The sequence below is a fragment of the Fusarium fujikuroi genome, chromosome FFUJ_chr10 (genome assembly GCF_900079805.1).
Source record: "Fusarium fujikuroi IMI 58289 draft genome, chromosome FFUJ_chr10".
Classification (NCBI taxonomy): domain Eukaryota; kingdom Fungi; phylum Ascomycota; class Sordariomycetes; order Hypocreales; family Nectriaceae; genus Fusarium; species Fusarium fujikuroi.
In genome coordinates, this window is record NC_036631.1 from 957,014 (window position 1) to 971,859 (window position 14,846).

The 14,846-nt window shown below is 48.6% G+C and overlaps 7 protein-coding genes, besides 1 other annotated feature; 4 read left to right on the forward strand and 3 right to left on the reverse strand.

Annotated features, from left to right (window-relative positions):
- Window positions 1–386: 386 nt before the first annotated feature.
- Window positions 387–1,601, forward strand: FFUJ_10559 (related to BNR/Asp-box repeat domain protein; the record flags this gene model as incomplete). XM_023569357.1 has 2 exons in its annotated part: window positions 387–958; window positions 1,010–1,601. 2 exons carry the CDS (start codon window positions 387–389, stop codon window positions 1,599–1,601), a joined length of 1,164 nt encoding a protein of 387 aa, XP_023436582.1.
- An 87-nt stretch (window positions 1,602–1,688) lies between these two features.
- On the reverse strand, window positions 1,689–2,549 carry FFUJ_10560 (related to ADP-ribosylation factor; the record flags this gene model as incomplete). XM_023569358.1 has 3 exons in its annotated part: window positions 1,689–1,907; window positions 1,955–2,029; window positions 2,079–2,549. 3 exons carry the CDS (start codon window positions 2,547–2,549, stop codon window positions 1,689–1,691), a joined length of 765 nt encoding a protein of 254 aa, XP_023436583.1.
- Window positions 2,550–3,169: 620 nt separating this feature from the next.
- Window positions 3,170–5,035, forward strand: FFUJ_10561 (ligatin-like protein; the record flags this gene model as incomplete). The annotated part of the gene is made up of 1 exon (XM_023569359.1): window positions 3,170–5,035. The coding sequence occupies one exon, from the start codon at window positions 3,170–3,172 to the stop codon at window positions 5,033–5,035; it is 1,866 nt and encodes a 621-aa protein (XP_023436584.1).
- Window positions 5,036–5,543: 508 nt separating this feature from the next.
- FFUJ_10562 (uncharacterized protein) lies at window positions 5,544–6,718 on the forward strand (the record flags this gene model as incomplete). XM_023569360.1 has 3 exons in its annotated part: window positions 5,544–5,831; window positions 5,888–6,220; window positions 6,269–6,718. 3 exons carry the CDS (start codon window positions 5,544–5,546, stop codon window positions 6,716–6,718), a joined length of 1,071 nt encoding a protein of 356 aa, XP_023436585.1.
- Window positions 6,719–6,881: 163 nt separating this feature from the next.
- Window positions 6,882–6,989, reverse strand: a tRNA (tRNA-Trp).
- A 328-nt stretch (window positions 6,990–7,317) lies between these two features.
- Window positions 7,318–9,885, reverse strand: FFUJ_10563 (related to interferon-regulated resistance GTP-binding protein; the record flags this gene model as incomplete). XM_023569361.1 has 3 exons in its annotated part: window positions 7,318–7,640; window positions 7,690–7,930; window positions 7,978–9,885. The coding sequence occupies 3 exons, from the start codon at window positions 9,883–9,885 to the stop codon at window positions 7,318–7,320; spliced, it is 2,472 nt and encodes an 823-aa protein (XP_023436586.1).
- Window positions 9,886–10,814: 929 nt separating this feature from the next.
- Window positions 10,815–12,473, forward strand: FFUJ_10564 (uncharacterized protein; the record flags this gene model as incomplete). The annotated part of the gene is made up of 1 exon (XM_023569362.1): window positions 10,815–12,473. One exon carries the CDS (start codon window positions 10,815–10,817, stop codon window positions 12,471–12,473), a length of 1,659 nt encoding a protein of 552 aa, XP_023436587.1.
- Window positions 12,474–12,810: 337 nt separating this feature from the next.
- On the reverse strand, window positions 12,811–14,731 carry FFUJ_10565 (uncharacterized protein; the record flags this gene model as incomplete). XM_023569364.1 has 3 exons in its annotated part: window positions 12,811–13,153; window positions 13,207–13,901; window positions 13,982–14,731. 3 exons carry the CDS (start codon window positions 14,729–14,731, stop codon window positions 12,811–12,813), a joined length of 1,788 nt encoding a protein of 595 aa, XP_023436588.1.
- Window positions 14,732–14,846: the final 115 nt, after the last annotated feature.

Consider the following 14,846-nt stretch of genomic DNA (forward strand, 5'->3'; position numbering starts at 1 on the left):
AAGCCATTTTCGGAGCTACCCTCTCCGTCGACCCAATCAAGCAAAAGCGCGTCAAGTTGTTCCCCGCACAAAAACATGTTCACGCGGGGACCCCACAAACCGCAACGAGCAGGGGGATCAACGGCTTATTATCCCAGAGAAGGAGGTCATGACACCATGCAGGATTTACCGCGCCATTGAGATGCTGCCGCTGGGGAGAAACTTCGTGACATTGTGGCCTGCATGGTCGGTAGATATCCCGAACTTGATCGCCAAGACTATGGGTGACGAGCTGAGAGAGCTGCCGAGGCAGGAATGTGAATATGTGAAATGCTATAAGAAGTGCTGAGGATCGCTGGGAACGAGAGAAGAGACAGTAGCATCCTCGTCTGTACCTCATACAAATCATGCGCTTCCAATCTCTTCTCTGGGGAGGACTCTTGAGTCTCTCTGCAGTCCTCGCTGCTCCTACTGCAAACCAAGAGCCTCCTACACCAGCCAAGCGTGCTGTTCCTACTTCAACATTCTCCAATAATGTCATCTTCTCTCCCCCTTCCAACGCTGGCTGGACAGACCCTCGCGTTCTCTATGCCCGGTCCATCCAACTCTCGGACGGCTCTCTGCTTGCAACCTGGGAGAACTACTCCCCGGAGCCCCCGCTGGTTTACTTCCCCATCTACCGTTCTACAGATGGCGGTGTCAAGTGGACTCAGATCGGAAAGGTCCAGGATACAGTTAACAATTGGGGATTGAGATACCAGCCAGACCTTTATGAGCTTCCAAGAGCAATTGGAAAGTATCCTAAGGGAACTATCCTTTGCACAGGAAACAGCATTCCTACTGATCTGAGCAAGACCAAGATTGATGTATATGCTAGCACTGATGGTGGAAAGAGCTGGAAGTTTGCTAGCAGCATTGCTTCGGGCGGCGAAGCTCGTCCCAATAACGGCCTCACACCAGTCTGGGAGCCTCACATGATGTAAGACCCCTTCCTCTACTCCTCAAAGAATCTGTGCTAACTTAAAACCAGGGTCTATCAGGACAAGCTCGTTTGCTACTACGCTGACCAGCGTGATCCCAAGCACGGCCAGAAGCTCTCTCACCAAACCACCACTGATCTCGTCAGCTGGTCTTCCCTTGTCAACGACGTCGCTGATAGCAACTACAACGCCCGTCCCGGTATGCCAGGAATCACTCTCCTTCCCAACGGCCAGTACATCTTTGTCTACGAGACCTGCGGTACGCAAGGCTGCAGAATATTCTACCGTCTCACCTCCAACCCTCTCAACATCCTCGCCGCCAAGGAGTATGCTCTGGTTAGCAACAAGGGCACCCGCCCCGTAAGCTCTCCTACCGTTGTCTGGAGTTCGGTTGGAGGAGCCAACGGAAGTATCATCGTCAGTGCTGGAAGCCAGTCTCAGATCTTTGTCAACAAGAATCTCGGTGCTGAGAACTCTTGGGTCGAATTTGCTACTCCTCAGCCTAATGCGTATACTCGCGGACTTATGATATTCAAGGAGAACGATAACTTCTTGGCTATCATTGGAGGCGGGTGGTTGCCCCCTAGCAGCACCAACCAAGTTAGCCTGAGCGTTATAGACTTGAAGAAGACCGGACTGTAGAATATCGCGTTAAACTATAGAAGTATAGAACCATCAACTGCCTTGCCCTTTTTCGAGATTGGAGAAGTAACATGATGAAAGCAAAAGTTAATGAGCCTGCTGCTCTCCTTTCTCGCTGATCCCCTCCTTGTGACTTGACTGTAGTCCTTCCATGATGATTCTAGTCGCTTCCTCCTCTTTGTCGTATGACGGAACCTTTTCACTGATGCCAGTGTCATATTTCATCCTGCTCTCAACAGTGTAACTCAACCATTCAAAAGCCTCGAACAGCCCTTTGCCAGTCTTAGTGCTCGATGCAAACACTGCCTGTAGCATTGTTAGCTCATGCCGCACCAGTACTCTGAGCCACTCACATGTGGCGTATTAACTAAAGGCGATGAAGAATCATCGACATAGAATCCCTTTATCTGCTCTGCTGTACGAGCGTTCTATGGAATGTTTCAGCATAAGGTTCTTTTTGAAGGTCAAGCCACATACACTCTCATCTTGCTTATTTGCTAGAATCAACACAGGGATGTCGTTGCGCAATCCGTCTTGGTGGCGCACAGCTCGGAAAAGTTCTTCTCTTGCTTCTATAAGGCGGTCGTGATCAGCCGAGTCGTCGACCCATACAAGTGCATCGCAGTGCCTGATGAACGACCTCTCCATTCTGAAATATGGCTCAGGCCTGCCACCACCGAGATCAATGGTTTGGAATGTGACATTGCCGCATCTTAAGACTTCAACCTGATGGGCAATCATGCCCACGACGATAGATATATCTTTTTCATTGGTTATCAAATGAGAGCGCAAGAGAGTTGATTTGCCAGCCTCGTCAAGTCTGCTAAGGAGGATACGGTGGTGGCCTGGAAGGGTACTGAATAAGCTTGTGATTGGCGTGCCTGAGGACGGTCTCATAAGACCAATCGAGGCGAGGAAGTCGCGGGCGTATGTGATTAGGTTTTCCATGATTGTAGCAACTGAGTGGTTTGAGTGTGTCAAAACATGACTCACGACGGAAGAGGCTTATATGAGTTCTCAAATTGTTGCCCGGAGGAGCTGCCCAGGGAGTCCGAATATGAACACGTAGCGCTTGGGAAGCGGCCACTCAAAGCCAGCAAAAAACCTTCTCTCTACAAACAGTGGAAATATTTCATTATTGATAGTGGAATTTGTCTTCAAGCAGCATTTTCTCGATTGAGATAAGGGGAGTAGTCAGAACAGACAATAACTAGCCATTCAAAGCCAAACCTAATTACCGTAAGTAAAACGGCACACTAAAAACACGGAATCTCATTCCAAGGTCCGCAAAAGTCAATGGTTGGCAACAGTGAAGGCTGCCTAAAGCTGTGTAACATGAGTCGCAGTGAATCATCTCAGTTGGTGACTCATGAAGGCTTCATTCACATTTGGTTTGGTGGCGGGGTGATTGGTTATGACGAAAGCTCATGATTACTCAGCGATTTTATCATCTGCCCCGCCCCGCTCTACTAAAATACTCAACAACCTTACCTCACCTCAAACGAGGTTTCACCACGAACTTACTCCAATAATCAACACTTTCCGAGACCGAGCCACATCTCGTCATCATGTTCAAGCGCAAACCCGACATCAGAAACCTCGCGCCTTTGCGCTCCTCAGATCGAAGAAAGCTCGCCGATCAAATCATCCGCGACTATCAAGTCTCTATCCCAGAGTCCGGCGACGATGCCTCAGCAGGGACACAATCACAAACGGCACTGCGTAACTCACTTCTACCAGAGTCGACTTCGTCAGCTCGTTTCATCACACCAACTGAGCAAGGAACCGTGTACATAGGTGCACATCCAGACCAGGATGAGAGAGTCCTCTGGTTTCAGACTGGAAAGAATCCCCGCCTGATACCAACAGTGTACACTTTGTGGCGCAATCCTAACCTCATTCCACTTCTGCATACGCCCGATTTTGTGGTTGAGGAGAAGCTGAAGCATGGCGCCGACTTGATGGTTCCTGGGCTGGTGAAAGCTAGAGGCACCAGCTGGGATTCACGAGCGAGCACTGGTGCTGTTGTGGCTGTCGCAGGAATGCAGAATGATACAGTGCCTGTCTGGATTGGGACATGTCAAATAGATGTGCGAAACCTTCCAGACGATGTACGAGGTCAGAAGGGTGCAGCAATCAAGGCCCTTCACTGGGTTGGTGATGAGTGCTGGAGCTGGAAGCAACTTGGCAGTGGCGGAATCGACCCGCCTCCAAGCTTGGACGGTTGGGCCGGCTTAGCAGCAGGGTTGGCCACTCAAGCTAACAAACTGTCGCTGGAGGAAGAGACTCAGCCAGCAGAGTCGGCACCGGCTGCTCAAGACTCACAAGCCGCTGAGGCTCAAGAAGGTGATGAGGCCGAGGAGGAGCACGAACCGACGACCAAAGAAATCGACGACACCTTCCATCAAGCCTTCCTGTTCGCAGTCCACAAAGCCAAAGAATCTGGCTCTCCGCCACATTTCGGCTTACAGTTCCCTCTTCAGCCGTCTTTCATCATCGCAAACATGGTTCAGCCCAACCTCCGATACCAAAACCCAAAGTACTACAACATCAAGAAGACGTCATGGAAGAACGCCAAAAAGTTCATCAAGCATCTTGATAAAGAACTGATTGTCAAGTCAAAGGACAGAAACGGTGGAGAGACCGTCATTCTGGACATTGACTTTGATGATCGGCAGGTATTGAGTTTCCGGCCATATCGATTGCCGCCACCGAAGACTACAGGTGGAGATGTGTCAACGTCAGATGTCGGGCAAGCCTCAGGGTCGAGTTCATCTGCCGGGCAGAAGGTCAACATCCAGATGGTATATCGCGTATCTTCAAAGCTCGTCCCGACACTTGTCCCCTCCAAGACAGACTTCTACACCTCGCAGGAGATCTCAGCAGCTATCAAGTCGTATATCGACCAACATCCGGAATTGGGAGGCCAAGGCAACTCCAGCGTCAAGCTCAACCCATTTCTCGCCAATGACATCCTAGGGAACAAACCGTCTGATGAAGACGTCAGTTTCCTTGCCGCAGGAAGGATCCCTCGAAGTACTCTCCAAAAGCGAGTAATTGAGGATACCCATCTCTGCCAGCCCTTCCACATCATCTCACACGGCGCTCCCTCACCCGACCAGAAGCCAAAGTCTGGATTACCACCTCGGATCCTAATAACAATCGAGAAGCGAACCGGCACGAAGGTCGTCACCAAAATTTCCAACCTAGAGCCCTTCTTCATCGATCCTGTGGTCCTTGCGCCAGAGTTACAGAAGAAGTGTGCGGGTTCTGCGAGCGTAGGCCAAGTTGCTGGTGCGAAGCCTGGATTGATGGAAGTTGTCGTTCAAGGCGATCAGAGGAAGATTCTCGCCAAGGATATTTTGGCGAACAAGGGCATTGATGCGAAGTGGGTGGATGTTGTGGACAAGACAAAGCCCAAGAAGAAGAAGTAGATGAGAGTCAAGAATGAGCTTGAAGTCATCGCCATTTCACCAAAACAGAGTCTGCAAGATATCCTAGGATGATTTCATAGGGGGCTCGATGGCACATGAATAGACCTCAGGCAGACAAATAGTTGTAGTAATGACAAAACGCATTCTGGAAAAAGCTATGTTGCTATGGTGTCCTATCCGTTTCCATAAAAGCACAGACATTGTGAGAGCGCATTCGACGTTTTCATGGAACTTGGTCGGGGTCGCAGGTTGCAATACATCCAGTTATTGACCTCTATCCCTGGGCCTTGATCTCGTTGGAAGAATCTGAGGAAGACTATTGGATATCGGCTATGTTCACGTGCAGCCGCTAGACTGTTAGGCCGCATGAAGCAGCAGAATCGGGTTGTCACTCTTCACCGTCTCACCCGGCATGTCACCTAAATGATTTGCCAATCTCTGCAGCCCTCTTCGATGTCTTGTTTTCTCAACTTGATCCATACTATTGTTTCTTTCTCTGACCACTGGTATGCTGTCTCAAAGTGGAGGCGGGGTTAGCAGCCTGAAAGACCTAGATATTGAACATCTCAGTTCATTCGAGCGTGCTTTGCGACGTATACTGGAGACGGATATAGCAGAGCAGACATATGCAGAAATTCTTGACGGTTTGCCATTAAGTGACTCGTATTTGTCTTTCCAGTTTCCGCAAGACGGGCATCCTGCACTTGAACACGAGGAATTTTCGGAGGGTGCTCGGGAAAGAGTCCTTGAATTTCGATCAAACCTTGATTTCTCGTCGCTGTTGTTTGAGACTTCTGTGAGTACAGCAGTCTTCGGTTATTCCTGGTGATATTGTGACTGACACGCCCGAAGTTGGTCGAAGCTTTCAGGATCTCGGCCCCCCAGTCCAAAGAATTCTATTTAAGACTTATTGAACTGCTTGCGGTGAGCTGCCATGGGCTTGCAGTTGAAATCTTCCAGCTTGGTGAAGTTGCCGAAAAACATAAAATATATGATATCTGGAGAGAATCCCCCAGAGATATGACGAAATGGGATTCATTCCGGGACCCAACGGCTTTTGCGCATGGACCCTATATTGCAGTTGATCAGTATCCGAATGGAGCTGCAGATACTGTAGGATACTGGGCTGAAGCAAGAATATTTGGTGGCGTCGTAGTTTTTGATAGAGGCGAGGATGGCACCGAGGTAGGGCACGAATCCAGTTCGAGCGACGTATTATTAATACAACCGCAGTGTCGACAGATATACTTCCATGGATGCCGCCACAAGGGACCACGAACGATATACCCCCCGACAGACCAGCAATTCGAACAAATTATCCAATTTCTTCTTGACCAAGGTGAAAGTCATGATACTGCCTCGGCCAATCCGTTTCCTATTCTAGCGACACCGCAGAACCGTTGGCGCTGGGATCCGTGGGACGCAATGGCGCACCACAATATCTATCGCGATAGGTATGAGCGGAAAATTAGCCCAACAAAAGAGAAGCCCTGCGTTCTGAACTCTATCGACTGGCCCGAAATCAAGGATGATTTATACCTCATCAATGCGATGCATGAGCGGTTGGAGGGGAAGTCGTTGGATGAAGATGAGATTGCTGCGGCTAAGGAGGGGCTGACCAAGATCACACCATCATCGCTGTTATGGTCAAATGGGGTATTGCGGAGATACCAGGGAATATAGAAGATGAAGATATGGATTGACAATTCTGCTACATATCAAATATCACTGGACGGTTGTTTATGAATGAATATCTGTGTTGGAAGAAAATCGCGCATCGGCTACGGAACAAGCAACATCGCAAAAGCAATAACGCTTCCACAAACATGGAACAAAACAAAAAGCATGAGGCACACCCGACTCGAACGGATAACCTTCAGGAATCAAGCATCTTTCCAAGGAAGCCCTCGAAATTAACTGGAATCTGACGCGCTACCAGTTGCGCCAGCGCCCCATTCGTTGGCCGGAGTTTGTTCTGCTTCCAGTCTATACAGACGGGGCCTGGAGCTTGCGATGTGGGTTTGCCTTGTCGCCGAAAAATGCCGCGCTGCGTCGGAAAAAGCGGCTTTGACAAGTTCAAGATCGGTCAAATTGAGAGATGCAAGATACAAAATGTCAAAGGACTGTGATATCGTTTGAACTAAGCTATGACTCTAGTGCTGTGGTCTCATCCGAGGCTCTCAGTCCCGCCCGATGCACCCGCACGCCAGCTCTCGTTATCTGAGTGGACTGTTTCGCTCACAAACACAAATCATGGGATACTAATAGAGTCTCTGAATAGCCTACTTCTTGGTGTCGTTGGAGGGATTCCACTGAAATTGGATTGGAGGCGCGACTCCGGAGCCAAATAGCCCAGAGCCGCCTCCGAAGGTTGGGAAAGGCTTTGCTACTGATGGCGCTGGGCTCGATGGTTTTGCCGGAGTATTCAAGAACTTGGAAGGATCCTCAGCCTTGGGCAAGTCGGGGATTGCCGTCCAGCCATTGAACTGAGCTTTAGGAGCGTTGATAACGCTTGGGGGGCTCGTCTTCTTGCCGTTTTCCGAAGGAACTTTGTTAGATGTAGTCGGGGCATTGCCTTGAGGCTCATTTGCAGCAGAAGGCAACGCTTGTCCGTTAGTATCATGGCAATTTAGGTTCTGAGTTGTGTGACTTACGTGTTACTGCTCTTGGCTTATATCGCCGGCATTGGGCCAAAACCTGTCTGAGGATCTCGACCTCCTCCTGCAGGCTCTTTCTTCGAGACGATGTATCATCCGACTCTCCAGCCAACTCCTCAAGTCTTTCCTTACTCATTCGATCTACCTTTGTGGGTGTGAGGATATCTGGTATATCATACACAAGGCAACTTTCAACTGCCAGGTTGATGACATTATCGGTGAAGGTACGCAGAGACATCTTCAAAAGTTAGTATAAACGGATTATGAGGCCTGGGGTTATCTTACCATATAATATGTCAACATCGTGTCTATGACCTTGCTGATCCCAAACTCACTATCTTCAAGGTCATCTTCCTCATTGATGTCTTGAGCAATTGATTTAGAGTCAACTCTCTTACTCGTATCTCCTGTCTTTGCTGTGTTGCTCTCATATAAATGAGGGTACTTCTCTTGCAGAACAGCAGAGACACGTCTCTCCAGCTTCTGATCCGACGATTTCGACAGCATGTCATAGAACAACAAGTCAAGAGGAAGTGCGTAACCTTGAACATAAGGTCTCAGTAGTTCGTCGATCTTTTCCTGAAACACCTTTTCCTTTTCATCAAAGAATGGGTCCACGCAGGTTGACAAGATCGCCTCAGTAGTTCGATTTGTCCGTGGGGATCCAACAACATGCTCAAAAACCTGATCAACAAAAGCCTTTGCAACCGTCGTTACCAGCTTGACATGTGACTCGGCAATACCTCTCCACGGAGCTGCTTCTTGCTTAAAGAGCTGCATGGCAAGGTCCTTGTTAGGAGTTCCTGGAAACTCGAGTCCTTGGTTGGCAGCGGCTTGTTTCTCGAGTTGCTCAGCGAGCTCGCTTCTCGTGATTTTCTTCGGCTGGGGAGGGTTGTAAGGGTAACGTTCCAGAAACTCCTCGAGATACACGGGAATTTCATCGTCCTCCGAATCACTTTCATCATCTGAGACGGTGACATGGGTCGAGCCCTTAGTTTGAAGGATATGATCAAAAGCTCGACTGAAGTTCCGCAGCTGTGCTCGCAACTTTCGTTGATCGTCCTGTAAGCCACCGAAAAACTCATCATTGTATCGGCCGTATATGCCATCTCTGGCGAGCCGCTGAAAGTCACTGGCAATGGCAAGCAGAAAAGACCTAAGGTCCTCCTGAGTGGATCGAGACTTTCCCAAACGATCGAGTTCCTCTTGCCGTTCTCTAAGCGTCGTTTCGATGTCTGTAATGACTCCAGGCAGACTGTTGCGAATGTGACTATAGAGCACATGACTGAGCTTCTTTCGCAAACTCACAATGCCACGATTCTCAGAAGGAATAGTTGCCCAAGCACCCGTCTTGAAGAACGCATCTTCGACCTTGTCTCGACCTTCCAAGCTGTCCTCATCCTCGGCTCTGTTTCGAAGGACATGCCACCCAAGCTGCAGCTTATGCGCAGCTTCCTGATTCTTGGCCAGCTTGATGTATTCCTTCTCAGCATCATACCCAGGGCGAGTCAAATCAGGCTTCGTAATGACACCGATGGTTCGGCGTCGTTCCGGATCGATGTTCTTAGCTTTCTGAAGGGCTAAGTGATTGGCAAGGTTGTTATTCGCTGTGATAACCACAAGAATAATACTGTTCTTCTGTCGCATGTAGCTCTCAACAAGTTGGTCGACCGTTTCTTTACCACTAATTGACTGGTTTTCGGTAGCAACCTGGAAGAATCCTGGAAGGTCAACGAGACTCAGTGGGTACATCTTCGGCCCTTCAATCTCCAGACGAAGCACGTCCTTGGAGAACTCCATCCCGGCCTTGCCAAAGCCCATGCACTCTTTGGCTTCCGTGATGATGTCGCCCAAGTCATCCTCACAAAACCCAGTTCTCTGGAATCTCTTTGCTGGTTTGGATCTGTCTTCAAATCTGACACTCACATCGATTCGAGTCTCATTAGCTCGCCGGAAAATGAGCTCAGTCGCAAACCTCGTGCAAAGATTCCCTTGAACCGGAAAGCGAACATGAGAAATAGCCTCAAGAACGGACGACTTTCCAGCGGATTGATCCCCAACGACGATGATTTGCGGAAGGTTGACGATACGGCCGACTCCGCAAGCACTCAGACTGTCGCTTATATCATGGAGGGCTTTAGTCTCATTGGTATTGAGCTGTTCGAGAATGTTGGCGTCTACAGACACATCCATTGTAAAAGTCAAGTGTTAATTGATAGGTATATAGATAATAAATATTTTGTTTTCTCAATTCATCACAAACGAGAAGCCCAGAAAAGCCTCCTTTATGTTTGGAATGGTAAGCCAGGGGCAAACGCGCGCTTGAACAGCAATCTAGTTTGTTATCTGCAGGAATCACACCATAGCAAAGTTTCAGTTGATACAGGGGTATGTTTCTGTTGGTTCTGCAAAACAACAGGGTTTCGTGTGATAACAACAACCAACATGCATATGGAGGAACACGAGGTAGGTACATTCGGATCACGGCAGTCGAACAGCATTGTGCACACCGGGACCAAGATTCTAGTAGATGCATCAGATGGCAATGGGGTTGGTTTTTTCTCTTTTATACTCCAAATCCTGACTCCTGATAGTGTCATTATTAAATGGCGTTGCTTTGACAAGCAGCCGTCTTCTACGGTAATCTATTCATAGCCAGTGCACACTGTTTGTTGGTCACAACATCCTTGGGTCTTTTTCTGGATCTGGAAATTTGATCTAGCTTAAAAGGGTCTAAAGCCGAGGAACAGGTAACTAACTATTTGGGGTGATTTCAGCGTGCTAGCTCGAGGGGCTGTGATTTCTACTTCACAATCGTGGAAACCATCGCACTTGTAGAAGTTCCGCTTGTAATAAGATTATACTAGACTATTGAGAACTTTAATCTCATATCATATTGATCTCTTCTTCTCGGCTTTGTGTCTAGCTGTTGAAACGAGCGTGGGAGTAGTCTCGTCAAGTAATCCACCCTTGGCCAGACCACGTCCATGTCTCAGCCACTGGAGTTAGCTTCAACAACCCCTCAGCTCCCACTTCTCTCCACAAATCGACTTCAAACCCAAGGCCAGGTTCTCTTGACAATTTCTACAACATAGATACATTGCATATAATTCTCGGAAACCATGAGCTTCACGAACCACCCTCTATTGATCAATATTTACGATGCACTTCGTGGCAAGTTCGATGCTGGAGATAAGACTCTCTTCCAGATGCAGGTTCCGACTCAACCCTTGCAGAAAAGCGAGTTCCACTACGATGGAAGCGATTCAAACTTTGCACAGATAATTAAGCCAGTTCCCGTGACTGAAGCCGAGTTCCGTCTCACGGATGGCATGTTGGAACTGTCTAACATCGTCGGCGGCCCAAATGGAAGCAAACTCTCAGAGAAATACGACCAGGTGCTTTCGGGTCTCATTTCGGCCGACCGCGCCGATGAAGAATTGCAGCAGGCGAGAGAGGACATGAGGTCTTGCGTAAGCCGCAACATAGATGACACAGAAGACATTTATCCCCTCAATCTTGTCCCCAGCGACTGGGCTAAAAGTCTCTCGGTCCCTTCACAGCAAGATGATACTGCTAGTATTAAGAGTCAACTGCAAGATACCATCCGCCAACATAGGTTCCTCGAAGCAAGGAGGGACACTCTCATGACCGTGGGCGACTTCAAGTCGTTGCAAAAAGCTGTGAACGATGCAAGGGCAGCTGTTTACGCCACGGAAGCGGAAATGGCCAAGGGCTTTACTGATACAGTCGCCGAGTGTATAAAGCTCTACTTTGCTCAAGTTTGTTCAATGGCACAAGACAGTATCGCAGCTGTAAAAGGACTGAACAATGCGAACAAGATGGAACTCGGTACACTGCTCCAGAAGTACCAGGGAGGACCACTGAGCGATGAACAGTGGAGATTTCTGGTTGCACTCCAACTGAAACATGTTCAAAACTTGAATGACCTTGCTGAGGCTTCTAAAATGCTAAATCGGGCTCAGGTGGAGGTCTCACAGGTCAACGGACGTGATAAGGGCGTTGAGCTTGGTGTCATTAATGATCAGATTGCGTTACTTGCTGTCGAAATTGAGAAATATCAAAATATGCTTCGAGAAACTGGCAGCCAGAACTTTGAGAAGATTTCCGATGCTTTTCAAGGCAATGCATCAACTCCAGGTTGGGAGATCTTGACCATTGACAGCCGAACATTGACGCAAACCCAGTCAGGACTCAGCTGTACTTCGTCTGCGAATCTGGCATGGTCGACCAATATCTTGTCCTATGGCGAATCTGGTCTCACTAGCTTTGCCGCTGTCGACCAGGGAAGAACCTTGTCTACTGAAAACACCGATGTCAGGGTTATGCTCAGCCTAACGAAAGTTGCTATCGACAGACCATGGTTCAACGCTCAGGTGCTCGGCAAAGGCACTGGTCCTATAGCCTCTACTGCCGCAAAACTCTCAGCAGGTAACGCCGAGGATGTTCGCAAACTATTCGCTAGCGGCTCGATAATCGATACCACTGAGTATCAGTTACCAGCCTGGACCACTAGCTTCCTTGTTGTCCAGGATGTGTGCATTACCCTGACCTCTCATACGACCTTCCAGAGGAGCCAGGTCCAGGAAATCGACAATTGTCTATCATCAGGGGGTAGCTTGCTAGTATTTCGAGCTTGCAAGAGTGACACGAATGGGAACCAGGGAGCTGGGTACGGTATCAAGAGTGACGACAAGATGATACAGGTCCGTATTTCTGCACCTCAAATTCTTGGCTGGTCCACCCAGATATCTCCATAGCATGGGTAGATAAGCGAATAAAGAAATATCGATGCAAAGCTAGCCATCTTCTTAACCAAAAGCGAGCATGCCCGCTTTCCAAAAAGTCATCCAAGCTTGGATTGTGTGTGAAATATCTATTGGCACTCCGTCTAAGTCATAGCTCAAATATATCTTGTCCGTCAGTTTACGGCAAAAGAATCTTTCAAATCCTAAGAAAGAGCGATTACATACATACATTGACTCCTTCATAACACACACTAAGAAAATAGGGCCATCTGTAGTTAGTCACCACAACGACATGTATTGAGAATCAACAACATGCACCCAACTCTCGACCCTGAAGGATAACAATCCTCTAGGCCATTTCATGTGCTATTTCGACCTCTGAAGCAAGGCCAAAAACTCTTCCGACGAATGTTTTGCACTCATCCCTCTCTTTACCGACGGGATGGGGCTGAACAACCCCCTCGGGGTTCTCTATGAATTTCATCGGCCGTTGTCCACAAAGGATCCATTCAAATTTTGGTAACACTTTTCGGTAACTCCTTGTATGCTCAAGCATGCGATACAAATGTGCATGCTGCCATGCCAACTTTGATTCATAAGGGCCCTGTACGAAGGGAGCGAGCTCTGGGTGATCCTTCGCGGTCTGGTAATCTTCTTCGTTCGCGAAGATCGACTTGTAGTAATCGATATGTCTCAAAAAGTCGTCAAGCCTGGGGGATATGTATCTCCTTTTATGACTAATAACTTAAGGTTCTTGAGATTTTGCAGGTGAGCTTGCAGCCTTCCATGGTCGATGAGCCAGACGGGATATGTGTCATCTGTGAAGTCCTCGTATGATTCAAACTCAGGCATCATCTCAAGACAGCGCAGGCCCAGTTGCTCCAGAGTTGTAAGCTCGCAGATAGCCGCGAGGGACTCCGGCATAATGTCAAAATGGTCTTCGTCGCGGCCAGCATCCTTGTTTTGAGCTCCCCATTGAATATACAAGGAGAGGAGGTTGTTAAATCGACCCTTCCAAAGGCTAGGGATCAAAAATCGATCGAAAGAAGTATCAACACCGGACATATAGTAGCCCTGAGTGACCCAAAGCTTTTTCAGATTATTGTGCTTGTGGATAAATTCTGTGACAAGCTGAGAGTCATCATCATGATTAACGACAAGCTCTTCAAGATCCCGATATGGCTCTTCGACCTGAGAACGAATGATATCATCAAATTCCGAAAAGCTGAATGTGCCAGTTCGAGAGACTTGAGGGGCGCCGATAGGAAAGAAGTAAAACTTGGTCCATCTATTGCATCGCGACCGTGTTTGATTCGCAGCTTTTGTAGTTTGGGAAAGAACTTTGAATCGGTTCCAAGAGAGAGAGGCTGCCACGGTTCGCGGTTCCATGTCTCCCAAGCCAGTGATTCGAGAGTTGGGGAACAAAGCTGGAAAAGAGTTCTGAAGAAGTTGTTGGTAGGATTAGGTCGCAGTTGTTCTTTGCTGCTACGGAAATTATGCTCTTGGTCCCAGGAACCTACTAACCTAACGTTCATCAAAACGAGAGATCGCAAGGGCCAGGACGCCGGGGTCATAGGAGGCCCTAGGGAGAAATCCTCAGAGATAAGAGCGCCGTTGATAAGAAGATTATGGGCTGTGGTTAAGGTAAAGAGTGAGAGAGTCTCTTTCTTAATTGGGAACTTGCAACTCCAAACCAGGGTCTCGAGGTTGCGCATGGCGTGGAGACTGATGACCACAATCCTTTGGACCCCCGCGAAGGCCGATGCAGCTCGTTCCTTGATTTCACCAGTCTCTTCATATCCATCACCGGGATCCTCTTGGAACATCTGCCAGGCTTCACTGTGAACAGCGCGAGCATGGTATGGGTCGGGTTTGAAGGTGAATTTCCTAACGCAATCTTTGATACCTGGGCCCACGCGGCCCTCACGCGAGTCCTCGGCGAGTTGGAGCAGAAGCTTCAACTTATTCGGACTATAGTCGAATGTGAAGTCGGAGAATTGGCAAGCACGGGAAAGCCCGCAGCAGTCAGAGTTAACGAGGGCAAGCTGCTGCAAGGCTTTCCTATCCTCAGCGACGAAGCTGACGATCTTGGCCAGGATCTCGCTCGGTATCTGAAGCAAACGGCAATTGGATACACGAGGCCGACCTTGCATCACAGTATCCAGAAGCAGGGGTTCCAGGCGGGGCTTTGGCTCTCCCCGATAAATGTCGAGTTCGGCGGTCGTTTTCGCCCCGTGCATGACGTTGGTGGTATCATAGTCGGAGTGCATGGTGACACAAAAGGATCAAGATAGAAACAGTAATTATTGTGCAATCGATGATATCGAGAGGTTGTAAATTCCAAGAATCACGATGACGGCCTTCATGCTACCTTCCCCCGCTAAT